The 15873-nt window shown below is 44.2% G+C and overlaps 1 protein-coding gene across 1 annotated transcript in view; it reads right to left on the bottom strand.

Annotated features, from left to right (window-relative positions):
- Positions 1-460: 460 nt before the first annotated feature.
- LOC140188398 (PALM2-AKAP2 fusion protein-like) overlaps positions 461-15873 on the bottom strand; it is a 55319-nt gene continuing 39906 nt past the window's right edge. Inside the window, 3 exon segments of the mRNA XM_072244630.1 lie at positions 461-1236; positions 8066-8104; positions 8547-8704. Of these exon segments, the coding sequence (XP_072100731.1) occupies positions 1147-1236; positions 8066-8104; positions 8547-8704 (287 nt within the window). The 3' untranslated portion in view covers positions 461-1146.

Genomic DNA, 15873 nt, shown 5'->3' with positions numbered 1-15873 from the left:
TGCACACTCTGCTCACTCATATCTCATGTGCTCTGTCTCCGTGCTTCACATTTGACAAATGCCGTTCACTCACGCAATGCAAGTACTACTTACAGTACACACTACACACATGGTTTACTTTGTAGTCACATCCCCTGTGTGCACGACTTACACTATTCCCTAACAAACTCTACTTTGCTTCATTCATACATATTCTGCATATTTACACACTGCACAAACTGTCATTTGTTCACACTGCTTGTTGATTCCATTTCACTCACTCAATGTGCACAATGCTGACTCACTTGCACCTCTCTGCCCTGCTCACTCAGTCCGCACGTAGAGCAGACACTGCTCACTCACGCTGCACGCACCCCACACTTGCCACTCACTTTTCACACAGCACATCCGCACACAAGCTGCATTCACAGTTTTCTGTGCCCCTCTTCTGGCCTGCAGGGAATTTCAACATCAATCATACTTTGTTCCAAATTCAAATTTATTATTTAGTTTAAACAATGGCACACAAGCTTAAATTTGCTTTCTTGCAAATGTTGATTGATATCTACGGAAACAAAAGTAAAGGGTTCATTGTTCCCTTCATAATATTCAGGGTTTCATGTAAATTTACCAAACTAAAGGTAAATTGCTAAGATGTCTGGTGACGTAATGGGAACAGGGTGAAAATCTGGCTGTGAACAGTGTTTCCTAATGGCCTCATGCCAACACGTCACATCTATCTAACAAGGCACTGTTAGTAAATGAAGAACATGAAATTAGGCTTGAGTATGGAGATTGGAGATTAGACACTGGAAAGGATTCTCTGTGTTTTATGGCGGAGACTATGCAGATTGGCAATTGGGTAAGATTAAAGTAGCATCCAATTTACATGCGAAAAAGCAGGGAGTTAGAGGGGATTGGCAGGTTGAAGCAAGAAGCTTAGACCTTGGACTTAAGGGACTTTGTTCTTGAAGTGTGCTGGTCACAGCTGAGTAAACTGTAGTTACTTAGAGAAAGAAATCAATCCAACATGCTACAAAGAACTTCATTTCTATGCAATAGGCAATGCTTTCCAGAATTTCACCATCTATATATATATACAAAATGACACCATCTATATATATAATGATCTATGTACATAATGATATAACTGTGTGTAGGCTGGCTTCATTCATCCTGATGATTGTTGAATATCCCTGCTTCCCAGCGCTGTGCCATTGCACTTTTCCGGCGAGTCACTCTGGTGGATTCAAGTACCTACAAGCAAGAAGCCAAAAGTCAGGAGAATAGGATTATGCAACCGTAAAGAACACAGAACAGACAGACCACAGGACACGAAGCACAAGTTAAACTTTCAATGTCATGAAAAGAAAAGAAGTTGACCATCAGTTTGTGGGAGGTGAATGGATTACAACACGTAGGATGGATGAATGCAGGTGGGTGGGTGTGAAACGTTGGGAGGTAATAGGCAGAAGAGTTAAAGGGCTGAAGAAGGAATCTGACAGGAGAGAGAGTAGAACATGGAATAAATGGAAAGAGGTGGGGAAGCAGATGTGCTCCTCCCCCTTCCCCTACCTTTATATTCTGCCATTGTGTCTTGCATTTGTGACAGAAGTTGTGGGGAAGGGTTCAGTGCGTTTAAGGTTGAGAGAGCTTTGTCATGGAGTGTTTGTGAAAATATGTGGACAACTGAATGACATTCAGCATGTGTATGAGAAGTCGTAACCTAGAATGTAAAATACAGAACAGCACAGTACAGGAATAGGCCCTTTACCCTCAGGGTTGTGCTGAACTGGTAATTAATATAATGGTACAGGTTTATGGTGTGTTTCTGGTGCAGTAGCTGACGGTCTTCATTCAAGGGGTGTGGCTGAGCCAGCATTTAATTGCCTTGGGAAGGTGGTGGTGAGCTGCCTTCTTGAACCACCGTAGTGCTAGGAGAGGGGGAATTCCAGGAGTTTGACCCATCAATGATGAATTAACAGCAATATATTTATAAGTAGTATGATGCATGGCTTGGAGGGCAACTTCCCGGGCATTCCCACACTTCTGCTCTCTTGTCTTTCTCGTTGGTAGATATTGTGTTTGAAAGGTGTTTTGTATGAAGTCTTGGTGAGTAACTGCAGTTCCTCCTGTAGATGGTACAATCTGTCAGGAGTGGAGTGAGTGAATGCTGGTGGATTAGGTGTCTGTCAGGCGGGCTATTCTGTCCAGTATGATGTTGAACTTCTTGACTGAAGCTGAAGTTGTACTCGTCCAGGCAAGTGTTCCCTCAGACGCCTGACTTGCAGCCTTGCAAATGGTGGTCAGGCTTTGGGGAGCTGAGTTATTTGCTGCATATCCCTAGTTTCTGATTGGCATTTATAACCGTATTGTGTACTACTCCAGTGCACTTTCTCGACAACGGCAACCATCAGAATATTGATATTGATAGTGGGGGATTCAGTAAGGGTAACACCATTGAACGTCTGGGGGCAATAGCTGTACTTTCTCTTGTTGGACATCCTCATTGTCTGGCACTTGTGTGAGATGAATGTTACTTGCCACCTGTCAGCCCAACCCTGGATACTGTCCTGGATACATTTGGAAGTGGACAGCTTCACTGTCTGATGAGTCTTGAATAGTGCTGAACATTGTGTGAGCATCAGTGAAAATCCTTATTTCTAACCATATGATTGGAATGGAAGGGTGGTGTGCTGAAGATTGTCTATCAATGTGAGAGCGTGGTTGGAGACAGGAGAGTAAGCTTCATGAATATTGTTGCCACGTGACAAAGGGTTTTGGGACTGCCTGGTAAGGTTTTACTGTGACCTAAACTCACATCCATGAGCAGTCCCTGTCCCAGCTGCCAGGACTTTACAGAGAAACCTACACGGACAAAAGAAATGTCATTGACCTGATGCAATTGTGCATCAGCTTGTTCTGGGGGTGGGGGCCATCTGTGTGTGTGTGGGCGGGGTGGGGGGAAGGGGAGGGAAAGGGGTTTGTTTTGCTGTTATTTTGTTGAACATTGTCGGTATGCTATGTTGGCGCTGAATATACGCCAACGTTTGTGGGCTGCCCCTAATACATCTTCATATTGTGTTGGTTAATGCAAACAACACATTTCACTGAATGTTTCAATGTACATGGTTAATAAATAAATCTAAATCCCTCCCTAGGAGGAGGAGAAGATGGCAGCGCAACGGCAGCGCGTGATTGATATCTGTAATCTGTCAAGTAGGGGACCATTCACAATCCTGATTTGATGGAGACAGACGTGAGAGTACGGAGGAACATCCAGGAAACTTCTGAAATGCCCGCTCCGCTGCCGCTGCTACTGCGTGGTAACCGGAATCTCCAGAGCTGAAGGCCCCGAAATCCTGGGCTTTGCTTGTTTCAGCAGCCGGGGAGAGGTCGGAGGCGCTCTGCAGAGGATGGCACTCAGGAGGCTGTATCGGAGAGGCTGGTCGGAAGCTCGGAGTTCTCGGACAGATGGACTCAGTGTCGGCTGTGGTCGGCTGCTTCCAAGGCACGGCAAGTTGATGGTGCCTGGAGGTTTATGGCAGGGAGTTTCTCCCTTTTGCCGCCTGCTATCAGGGACTCGGGAGTCGATCAACTCGGGGACTTTTGAGACTTTATTTACCGTGCCCATGGTTTGTTCTTCATCAAATTATGGTATTGCTTTGCACTGCTGTAACTATATGTTATAATTATGTGGTTCTGTCAGTGTTAGTCTTTGGTTTGTCCTGTCTTCTGTGATATCACTCCGGAGAAACACTGTATCATTTCTTAATGCATGTATGCATTTCTAAATGACAATAAAAGAGGACTCATAATCTAAATCTGTACCTAATCTCCTCAGATGTTTAGCTTGACTGCAGGCTTTCTGCCTCTATGTAACTAGTTATAGATTGGTAGTACATGAGCAAAGAGAAGGAACAGAGTCTACTTATCCAGACTTGTGCAGTTTAGGGATTACAAGAAACTGACAACTTTTATATCTCAACAGCCCCAACCTGCATCACGTGTCATGGAAGTTGCACCCTTCACACTGGTGCAGAAGAGTGGACCATCCACTGTAGCCCATAACCAAGGCCACTCTGACATCACACATTAAAACCACAACCTTCAGACCACACAAACATAGAAACCATAGAAAACTACAGCACAGAAACAGGCCTTTTGGCCCTTCTTGGCTGTGCCGAACCATTTTCTGCCTAGTCCCACTGACCTGCACACGGACCATATCCCTCCATACACCTCCCATCCATGTATCTGTCCAATTTATTCTTAAATGTTAAAAAAGAACCCGCATTTACCACCTCATCTGGCAGCTCATTCCATACTCCCACCACTCTCTGTGTGAAGAAGCCCTCCTTAATGTTCCCTTTAGACTTTTCCCCCCTCACCCTTAGCCCATGTCCTCTGGTTTCTTTCTCCCCTTGCCTCAGTGGAAAAAGCCTGCTTGCATTCACTCTATCTATATCCATCATAATTTTATATACCTCTATCAAATCTCCCCTTGTCATCCATCTCGCTCTTGGCCCGTTAGGCTGCACTCAGAATAACCACAGCGCATGAAGCCCAAGTTTGCAGGAGACTGGTTTTTGTGGACAAAGCTTTGGCGATTAGAGCTTAGGAGGACGAATACTTGGAAAGGTGGGACTGAGAGAATTGGAGACAAGATGTCAGGCCAATGATAGGTAGTTGTAGATACTTAGGTGGACTGGGAAGGTAGGATAATGGGTGGCCACAGAAGGAGCTGCAACTTTGTTAGGGTTGGAGGATCAAATTCAGAGAGAGCAACATCTGAAGTGGCCTACCAGGAACCAAGAGAATAAAGCTGGAATGGGCCTGAAGATAATGGAGAGGAGTTTTCTGAAAGGTGGTAAGCCATCCTTGTGAAGTGCTGCAGTCCTTCTTGTGAAGATGCTCGCAGAGCATGCAAGGTGTAGACAGCCCCATAAGTTAGAGCCAGTAACGATGACAGAACAGTAATACATTTATAAGTCAGGATAGGGTATGACTTGAATTGAATCTGTAGGTGGTGGTTTTCCCAGTTAGCTGCTGGTGCTGTCAAAATCAACCAGGCAAGTGTATTAGGAGTTGTTACACACTGCAGACATCATGCACATTCGGTGGAAAGAACGGATGATTGGGGTGGCAGATAGACAATACAAAGCAGGCTGCCTTGTCCAGCATGGTGCTAAGATTTAGTTTTGATTATTTCTGGACTTATTCATAGAAACATAGAAATCTGCAGCACATTACAGGCCCTTCGGCCCACAATGTTGTGCCGACCATGTCACCTACTCTAGAAACTGCCTCGAATTTCCCTAGCGCATAGCCCTCTATTTTTCTAAGCTCCATCTATCCATCCAGGAGTCTCTTAAAAGACCCTATCGTATCCACTTCCACCACCGTCGCTGGCAGTACATTCCACACACCCACCACTCTCTGTGTGAAAAACTTACTCCTGACATCCCCTCAGTACTTGCCCTGGGAAAAAGCCTCAGGCTATCCACATGATCAATGCCCTTCATCATCTTATACAGTCGGCCCTCCGTATCCGCGGGTTCTACATCAGCGGATTCAACCAACCGTGGATTGAAAATATTTGGGAAAAAAATTCCAGAAAGTTCCAAAAAGCAAAACTTGAATTTGCCACGCGCCGAGCACTACCTTGAATCCACATGAATGAAGTGATGTGTAGGCACACCCTGCTGTAGCCTCCCACCATTTCACAGATCCTCAGTCTCTCTCCAGCACTCATTGTTTGAGCATTGCTCGCCTCGCATCTTGTTCGTTCGCTACTTGTGTTGTGAGCGAGAGGAAGGAGTTTAAGACTAGTAAGGGATGGCTGGCTGGCTATGCAAAGCGCCACAGCCTCAAGAACTTAAAGATGACGGGAGAATCGGCAGTGGCTGACGCCAAGGCAGCATCGGCGTTCCCAGAAGAGCTACGATGGTGTGTCTGTACTGAACATGTACGGACTTCTTTTTTCTTGTCATTATTCCCTGAACAACACAGCATAACAACTATTTACATAGCATCTACATTGTATCAGGTATTATAAGTAATCTAGAGATGATTTAAAGTATATGGGAGGATGGGCGTAGGTTATGTGCAAATACTATGCCATTTTATATAAGGGTCTTGAGCATCCGTGGATTTTGGTACCTGTGGGGGGGGGGGGGGGGTCCTGGATCCAATCCCCGGCAGATACTGAGGGACGACTGTACACCTCTATCAGGTCACCTCTCATCCTCCGTCACTCCAAAGAGAAAAGACCAAGTACACCCAACCTATTCTCATAAGGCATGCCCTGCAATCCAGGCAACATCCTTGTAAATCTCCTCTGCACTCTCTCTATAGTATCCACATCCTTCCTGTAGTGAGGTGACCAGAACTGAACACAGTACTCCAAGTGAGGTCTGACCAAGGTCTTATATAGCTGTAACATCACCTCACAGCTCTTAAACTCAATCCCATGGTTGATGAAAGCCAACACACTTCACACCTTCTTAACAACACTGTCAACCTGCGCAGCAGCTTTGAGTGTCCTATCGACAGCGACCCCAAGATCTCTCAGATTCTCCACACTGCCAAGAGTCTTACTATTTATATTACATTCTGTCTTCAAATTGGACCTACCAAAATGAAGCAGTTCACACTTCTCTGGGTTGAAGTGCATCTGCCACTCCCCAGCCCAGTTCTGCATCCTATCAATGTCCTGCTGTAACCTCTGACAACTCTCCAGACTATCCACAACACCCCCAACCTTTGTGTCATCAGCCGTGAAGAGATTTCTATCATATTCCTGACTCATGCTTCAAAGATAGAGAAAAAAACTTCGGGGTGTCAGGAGGTAACCATTCACTTCCTCTAACTTTGCTTTATTACCTATGGCATTTGTCACTGGTCCAATTGAGTTTCTGATGAATGGTGAGCTCCATGATATCCATGGCGAAGTTAAAGTTAGGTGGTCAGACTCCCTTAGGCATTTTGTGATGTGAGTTCCTTGCCACTTCTCAGTCTGTATCTGAAAGTTGTCTTGATCTTGCTGCACATAAGTTCATTTGCTTCATTTGCTGAAGAATTGCAAATGGAAATGAGCATTGTGCAATGACAGTGAGCATCCCCACATTTGACCTTATGCAGCAGGAGAAGGTTACTGGGTCCAAAGCCCTGTCTTGAGGAACTCCTCCAAGGATATCACACCTCTGGAATCCATGGTGGGACCTGACCATTGCTCACTGGGAGTAGACCAATCGACTGAACTGTCCAGAGACTTTTTCAGACTGTCAGGTTGATGCCAGTGTCCTACGTGCTGGAGTCTCAGCAGGTTGTAGAGCTCAGTTCTTCAGTAAGAGTCAGATACTGTCCTGTTCTAAATTCTGTGCTGTATCAGTCTCTCACTATATTACGTACATGTTGGGAATCATCGATCTCTCACTATATTACGTACATGTTGGGAATCATCGATCTCTCACTATATTACGTACATGTTGGGAATCATCGATCTCTCACTATATTACGTACATGTTGGGAATCATCGGTCTCTCACTATATTACGTACATGTTGGAATCATCGATCTCTCACTATATTATGTACATGTTGGGAATCATCGGTCTCTCGCTATATTACGTACATGTTGGAATCATCAGTCTCTCACTATATTACGTACATGTTGGGAATCATCTTTCCTAAGACTGGCTTCTGAGGTGGTCGGATCTCAGGGAGAAGCTGAATATATAAGAGACTGCACATGTTTTCACTCAGTGCCAAATTATAGTTGACATTTCTTGTCACTGTGGTGCCAACAGACCACAGTGATCTAGGGAAGTGCCTCACTATCGTCTTCTCCAGGGTCCTAGGGTAGGCAACATTCCTGTTAGAAATGCCCTTGTGACATGGAGGTGTAGAAAACTCAGGAGCGGATCATTGTTAGGGTGTAAGCCAGAGGAGCCTACATCTCTCAAGCACATTGAAGAGCAGCAGCCAAGCTGTTAGTTCTGCTGAATGACGTATTGAGTATATACGGTGACATGCAACAGACTGAAAGCCAGCAAGCTGAAGATCGGTGCAAGAAAACGTGACTACCTCAGTATTGACGTCATCAGAAGGCTCGATGCCCGCATACTGGAGTTTAAAAAAAAGCATCAAGAATTTGAGTAAGTGTCATTAATAAACCACAGGTAAAGCAACAAAAGCAATCCTTACACTGTTAGGCCCCTTCGCTGTCGCTGGGACTTGCCTTCTCATGGCACTGTCATTCGCAGGCCTGTTCATAGTTACACAGGTCAGAACACAGCACATTACCTTACACATAAAAACATCAGTATCTGTGTTCCTGTGTCAGCTCTCACTCTCCCCCACAGTCCCCCATCGCCCTCCCAATCACACATCACATGTAGTTACACTGAGATGTCTTTCAGACCTTTCATCAGCTTAAGAACCCAATCATTTCCATATGAACCTACATTTATTATCTACGGACAGAGGGAACAAAAACTGCAAACATGCCTCAAAAAGTAAGTTGAATATCTGGCCTAAAAGGAAAGAAATTCAAACTCCAACTTACTGAAGATTCATCCTTCTTTCCTGAAGGTTTCAGGTTCCTCCCTTCCTGGCTGTGCGTCACTGGGAGATCTTTGGATTGATCTTCGTTCAAAGCTCCAGTTCTTGAAGTCCACTCAGGATGCACCAGGGAACTTTCGGACTCTGATACGGAGGTTGGTGCTGCAAGGAAGTCACAAGATCTTTAATCTTAAATACTGAGGGACTACTGTCAGAGGCACAGCATGGAGAGAATGCTGCGCTGTTCGAATACAGTACAGAGAGAAGGGTGCTTTGTGGGAGCAGAGAACTCTATGATGGGCAGTACTTTGGGAGAGCTGCACTGTGGGAGGGTCAGTACTGTTGGAGGTTCACACTGTGTGAGGTAAGGTTCACACTGTGTTTTGGCTTTTTTTGAGGGAAGGCTGCGCTCTAGGAGGGGTGGTACTGAGGGAGAGACAGAATTGAGGGAGCATCACATTGTGGAAGGGTAGATACTGAGGCATGTCCCCAAGTTATCAAGCTCTCTTAGTCTTGAAAGTAGAACTATACACAACTCTGGTCTGAGATGTTGCAAAGGGAGAGGGGGAGCAATATCCTTGCAGGTAGGTTTGCTAGCATGGTTCGGGAGGGTTTAAACTAATTTGCGAGGGGATGGGACCCACAGCGATAGAGCAGTGAAAGAAGTGCATGGAGTAAAGCCAGATCTAACATGCAGAGAGGCTTTGAGGAAAGAGAAGCAGAATAAACGGTGTAAAGACAGTAAGGTAGAAGGCCTGAAATGTGTGTACCTCAATGCAAGAAGCATCAGGAACAAAGGTGATGAACTGAGAGCTTGGATACATACATGGAATTATGATGTAGTGGCCATTACAGAGACTTGGCTGGCACCAGGGCAGGAATGGATTCTCAATATTCCTGGATTTCAGTGCTTTAAAAGGGATAGAGAGGGCGAAAAAAGGGGAGGAGGGGTGGCATTACTGGTCAGGGATACTATTACAGCTACAGAAAGGGTGGGTAATGTAGCAGGATCCTCTTTTGAGTCAGTATGGGTGGAAGTCAGGAACAGGAAGGGAGCAGTTACTCTATTGGGGGGTATTCTATAGGCCCCCTGGTAGCAGCAGAGATACCGAGGAGCAGATTGGGAGGCAGATTTTGGAAAGGTGCAAAAATAACAGGGTTGTTATCATGGGTGACTTTAACTTCCCTAATATTGATTGGCACCTGATTAGTTCCAAGGGATTAGATGGGGCAGTTTGTTAAGTGTGTCCAGGACGGATTCCTATCACAGTATGTGGACAGGCCGAACAGGGGGAATGCCATACTAGATCTAGTATTAGGTAATGAACCGGGTCAGGTCACAGATCTCTCAGTGGGTGAGCATCTGGCGGACAGTGACCACCACTCCCTGGCCTTTAGCATTATCATGGAAAAGGATAGAATCAGAGAGGACAGGAAAATTTTTAATTGGGGAAAGGCAAATTATGAGGCTGTAAGGCTAGAACTTGTGGATGTGAATTGGGATGATGCTTTTGCAGGGAAATGTACTATGGACATGTGGTCGATGTTAGGGATAAATTTGTCCCGGTGAGGAAGATAAAGAATGGTAGGGTGAAAGAACCATGGGTGACAAGTGAGGTGGAAAATCTAGTCAGGTGGAAGAAGGCAGCATACATGAGGTTTCGGAAGCAAGGATCAGATGGGTCTATTGAGGAATATAGGGAAGCAAGAAAGGAGCTTAAGAAGGGGCTGAGGAGAGCAATAAGGGGGCATGAGAAGGCCTTGGCAAGTAGGGTAAAGGAAAACCCCAAGGCATTCTTCAATTATGTGAAGAAAAAAAGGATGACAGGAGTGAAGGTAGGACCGATTAGAGATAAAGGTGGGAAGATGTGCCTGGAGGCTGTGGAAGTGAGCGAGGTCCTCAATGAATACTTCTCTTCGGTATTCACCAATGAGAGGGAACTTGATGTTGGTGAGGACAATATGAGTGAGGTTGATGTTCTGGAGCATGTTGATATTAAGGGAGAGGAGGTGTTGGAGTTGTTAAAATATATTAGGACAGATAAGTCCCCGGGGCCTGATGGAATATTCCCCAGGCTGCTCCACGAGGCTAGAGAAGAGATTGCTGAGCCTCTGGCTAGGATCTTTATGTCCTCGTTGTCCACGGGAATGGTACCGGAGGATTGGAGGGAGACGAATGTTGTCCTCTTGTTCAAAAAAGGTAGTAGGGATAGTCCGGGTAATTATAGACCAGTGAGCCTTATGTCTGTGGTGGGAAAGCTGTTGGAAAAGATTCTTAGAGATAGGATCTATGGGCATTTAGAGAATCATGGTCTGATCAGGGACAGTCAGCATGGCTGTGTGAAGGGCAGATCGTGTCTAACAAGCCTGATAGAGTTCTTTGAGGAGGTGACCAGGCATATAGATGAGGATAGTGCAGTGGATGTGATCTACATGGATTTTAGTAAGGCATTTGACAAGGTTCCACACAGTAGGCTTATTCAGAAAATTAGAAGGCATGGGATCCAGGGAAGTTTGGCCAGATGGATTCAGAATTGGCTTGCCTGCAGAAGGCAGAGGGTGGTGGTGGAGGGAGTACATTCAGAATGGAGGATTGTGACTAGTGGTGTCCCACAAGGATCAGTTCTGGGACCTCTACTTTTTGTGATTTTTATTAACGACCTGGATGTGGGTGTAGAAGGGTGGGTTGGCAAGTTTGCAGACAACACAAAGGTTGGTGGTGTTGTAGATAGTGTAGAGGATTGTCAAAGATTGCAGAGAGACATTGATAGGATGCAGGAGTGGGCTGAGAAGGGGCAGATGGAGTTCAACCCGGAGAAGTGTGAGGTGGTACACTTTGGAAGGACAAACTCCAAGGCAGAGTACAAAGTAAATGGCAGGATACTTGGTAGTGTGGAGGAGCAGAGGGATCTCGGGGTACATGTCCACAGATCCCTGAAAGTTGCCTCACAGGTGAATAGGGCAGTTAAGAAAGCTTATGGGGTGTTAGCTTTCATAAGTCGAGGGATAGAGTTTAAGAGTCGCGATGTAATGATGCAGCTCTATAAAACTCTGGTTAGGCCACACTTGGAGTACTGTGTCCAGTTCTGGTCACCTCACTATAGGAAGGATGTGGAAGCATTGGAAAGGGTACAGAGGAGACTTACCAGGATGCTGCGTGGTTTAGAAAGTATGCATTATGATCAGAGATTAAGGGAGCTAGGGCTTTACTCTTTGGAGAGAAGGAGGATGAGAGGAGACATGATAGAGGTGTACAAGATAATAAGAGGAATAGATAGAGTGGATAGCCAGCGCCTCTTCCCCAGGACACCACTGCTCAATACAAGAGGACATGGCTTTAAGGTAAGGGGTGGGAAGTTCAAGGGGGATATTAGAGGAAGGTTTTTAACTCAGAGAGTGGTTGGTGCATGGAATGCACTGCCTGAGTCAGTGGTGGAGGCAGATACACTAGTGAAGTTTAAGAGATTACTAGACAGGTATATGGAGGAATTTAAGGTGGGCGCTTATATGGGAGGCAGGGTTTGAGGGTCAGCAGAACATTGTGGGCTGAAGGGTCTGACTGTGCTGTACTATTCTATGTTCTATGTTCTATTAGGCAAGAGCTATAGAAGCCAGTATTCTCACATCAGCAAGTTCAAAAACAGCTAATTCCCTTCACTGCAGTTTAAGTGTCCCACTTTGATCACTTTGCACTGAAATGGGTTTTGTATTTTTGCTTTGTTTTAAGTATGTTTTCTTGTAAATATTGTGCATTATTTATGCTTTTCATGTGAATAGTGGTTATATTGATGCTCTGTGCCCATTGTGCTGCTGCAAGTAAGTTTCCCATTGCACCTATGCTTACATGTACTTGTGCATATGACCACAAACACCACTTAAACTTTCAGCATCATTGACTGTTGTACAAGGACACCTAGGTTTCGTTGCACTTTTCCCTTTCCCAAACTATTGCTTACAGATATTAACCTGCCACAATTTTGAGTCACTAAAAAGGATAATTTCACACAATCCACCTTAAACTACTTCTGCCATGCATTTGCCCATACCTTAACCTGCCCAAATTACACTGCAGCTCCTCTCATCCTCCTCACAGCTCACGATCCTACCCAGCAAACTTACACTTAATTCCCTCACCTAAATCAGAATCAGAATCCTTTATTATCGCCAAGTATGTGGACACATTCCTGGGAATTTGATGCCGGTTTCCCTGGCTCTCGCTGTACAGAATCAAAAAGCAAACGAAACAATAGTGCAAATAACCGTGAACTATATACAATGAGGTATACCTGTGTATGTACAGGTGGACTTGGCTTATAATAGACTAAAATTCAAGTGTTCATAAGACTGATGGCATACGGAAAGAAACTGTTCTTGTACCTATTTGTCCTGGCATACAGTGATCTAAGCGCCTACCAGAAGGAAGGAGTTGGAACAGGTGATGTCCAGGGTGTGATGGGTCTACAATGATGCTGCTTGCTCGCTTCCTAACTCTAGATGCATATAAGTCCTGGATCGAGGGCAGCTTCACACTAATAATCATTTCCGCAGCCCTGACGATTCTCTGGAGTCTGTTCTTGTCTTGTTTGGTAGCTGATCCAAACCAGACGGTGATGGATGAACAGAGAACAGACCGGATTACTCCTGAATATAATTGAATCAGCAGCTCCTCAGGCAGGTTGTATTTCCTGAGTTGACGTAGGAAATACAACCTCTGCTGAGATGATTAACTAGCTGGCTTCCCAGCACAGATCCTGTGCAACCCTACTAGACAATTTCTGCTACTCCATAAAATACCCTCTTCATTTTCTGTCTGCCAACTAATGTTGCATACTAATCTCTTAAGTGGGACTCTTATAGAAAGCATTCTGAGAGTCCAAGTACACCACATCTTCAAAAAGATTCGAATAAATTAATCAAGCTCAATTCTCCTTTCCTAAATCCATGTTGACTTTGTCTGCTATTACATCTTTTACAATGGACTTAATGTGTCTCTGCCAGGCTAACTGGTCTGTAATTTTGTCTCCACCACAGACTTTGTATTTAGTTGTGAGACAATTTGTTAATCTCTATGTGGGTGCACAGCACAGTGCATCAGAATCAGTGGAGAATGACAGTCCATGACAGCTGGGACTGTGTGTAAATTAGAAATGAAAGGCCAATACACTTAGAGGTTGGGGTGGGCTGTTTGCTCCTGAGGCACTTGGGAAAACAGTCAGTGACTCCAAATGTGCTCCGAATATAACTGCAGAGGGATGCTACTGCAGTTATATTATTGGATGGATAGCCTAGGGAGCTGCTAACAAACCAAGACAGACCAACACAGTGGCTGTGGAATTTAAATGTAGTTAAACCAGAGTTTAAAACAAATGTCCTCATTCCTACTGATTGGAAACTACTAAATTTGTCATAAATCCCTCTCTGTTTCACTAGTAGGCTTCAAACAAAGGAAATTTGTGTGTCTGGTCTGTGTCCTGACCCATCCTAGTGGATGCCTTTTATCTGCCCCCCGAAAGCCTCTCAGTTCTATACTTGCTGTGTTAAAACAGATCGAATGATGAACCTGGGCAGGCAACCCAGCATCAACCTAGAACCAAATCACAAACAGTGCTTCACTCCCAGCCCATTTGGCCTTACAAAGTCCTCCTCACAAACGTCGGGGGACTGGGATCTACATTAGGACTTTTGTCCCACAGACTAGCAAAGCAACATTTTGACATGGCTAGGACTATGGGATCACACCTCACAGACAACGTGTCAGACTTCTCCATGACAGTCCTGTCCTACCAGAAAAGACAGTCAAATAGTATATAACTTAGGGAAAGGAGTCCACAGAATTGACTCTGCACCCCCTGAACTCTTTAGGCATTGGTGGAATGCTCTCTCACTATTCTTCCTCTTCAGTGTTTCTTCACTGAAAATGGTAATGGGAAAACTATACAGGCACTATACGACAATCCTACTGCCAGGATTAAAATCAATGGATGTTTATCCAATAGTTTTACCCTAGAAAGGGGCACAAGACAGGGTTGTGCATGGTCACCGCAACTCTTCGCATTATATCTGGAACCATTAGCTCAATACATCAGACAAGATGAGGCTATCAGGGGAATTACTATTAAAGGGATGGAGCATAAATTGGCCTGTTACACGGATGACATTTTGATCTCTCTAGGGCAACCAACATACTCTTTACCTAAATTGATGTAATCTTTTGAACAATATGGCCAATTATCAGGATACAAGATCAACATAGATAAAACCCAACTACTTTCATATAACTATAGCCCACCAAGAGAAACTGAAAGTAATATCCTTGGGCATGGCAAACAGAGTCTGTCAAATATTTGGGCATCATTATGCCAAAACATTCGGCAAAATTATCAGAATGCAATTATCAGCCTATACAGTATATAAAAAAATTAAGGAAGATATAACAAGGTGGAACCTAATTCCTTTTCTTGGTCATTAAAATGAATATACTGCCCAGACTACTATATCTCTTTCAGACTCTACCAGTAGAGATTAACCAAAATCAATTCAATGAATGGAACAAGATGCTATCAAGATACATATGGCAAGGTAAAGGCCTAGGGTTCATCTCAAAACTTGCAATTAGCCAAGGAAAAGGGGCGATGGGCTCTACCTTCTCTTAGAGATTATTATTTTGCAGCAGAGATGAGAGCTGTGATATGCTGGTGCGACCCATCATATGACGCTCAATGGATAAACATTGAGGAGAGGATACTTTCCAATCCCATACAGGCAATTTTGGTTGATAACAACCTACAAAGTTACATAAATAATATTGACAACCCGTGGGTGCAATGGACTCTTAAAACATGGAAAACTATTATAAAAGAATATAAACTAGGGAGAGACATTGCAATTCTTAAATGGTGTGCATATGACTCGGATTTTACACCGAATAAACTGGATGCTAGATTTAAGGACTGGACAGCTAAAGGAATAACAGCTATTTGCAATAGTGTATAATGAAAGATGGAACACTGTTCAGTTTTGACATGCTCAAAGATAAACACTTATTAGAAAAGCAAGACTTTTACCAGTATTTACAGATGTGACAGTATGCTCATAGGACGGTTAAAAATGTAACCAAGGCAAGTGCATGTCTGATAGAGCAATTTAGAAAAGCATATAATTCAGACAACGGTAGTAGAATAATTTCAAGCGTGTATAAGGGTTTGTCAAATCTTAAAGCACATTTGACTTCATACATTAAAACAAAATGGGAGAAGGAAGGAGGGATAATAATATCTGAGGAAGACTGGATAATCAATGGAAGTGTACCAGTTCACCGAAAGGAGGGAGTT

This window comes from Mobula birostris, chromosome 26 (genome assembly GCF_030028105.1).
Source record: "Mobula birostris isolate sMobBir1 chromosome 26, sMobBir1.hap1, whole genome shotgun sequence".
Taxonomy (NCBI): domain Eukaryota; kingdom Metazoa; phylum Chordata; class Chondrichthyes; order Myliobatiformes; family Myliobatidae; genus Mobula; species Mobula birostris.
The sequence above is the reverse complement of the archived record's forward strand: the minus strand, read 5'-3'. Positions and strand labels throughout refer to the sequence as shown.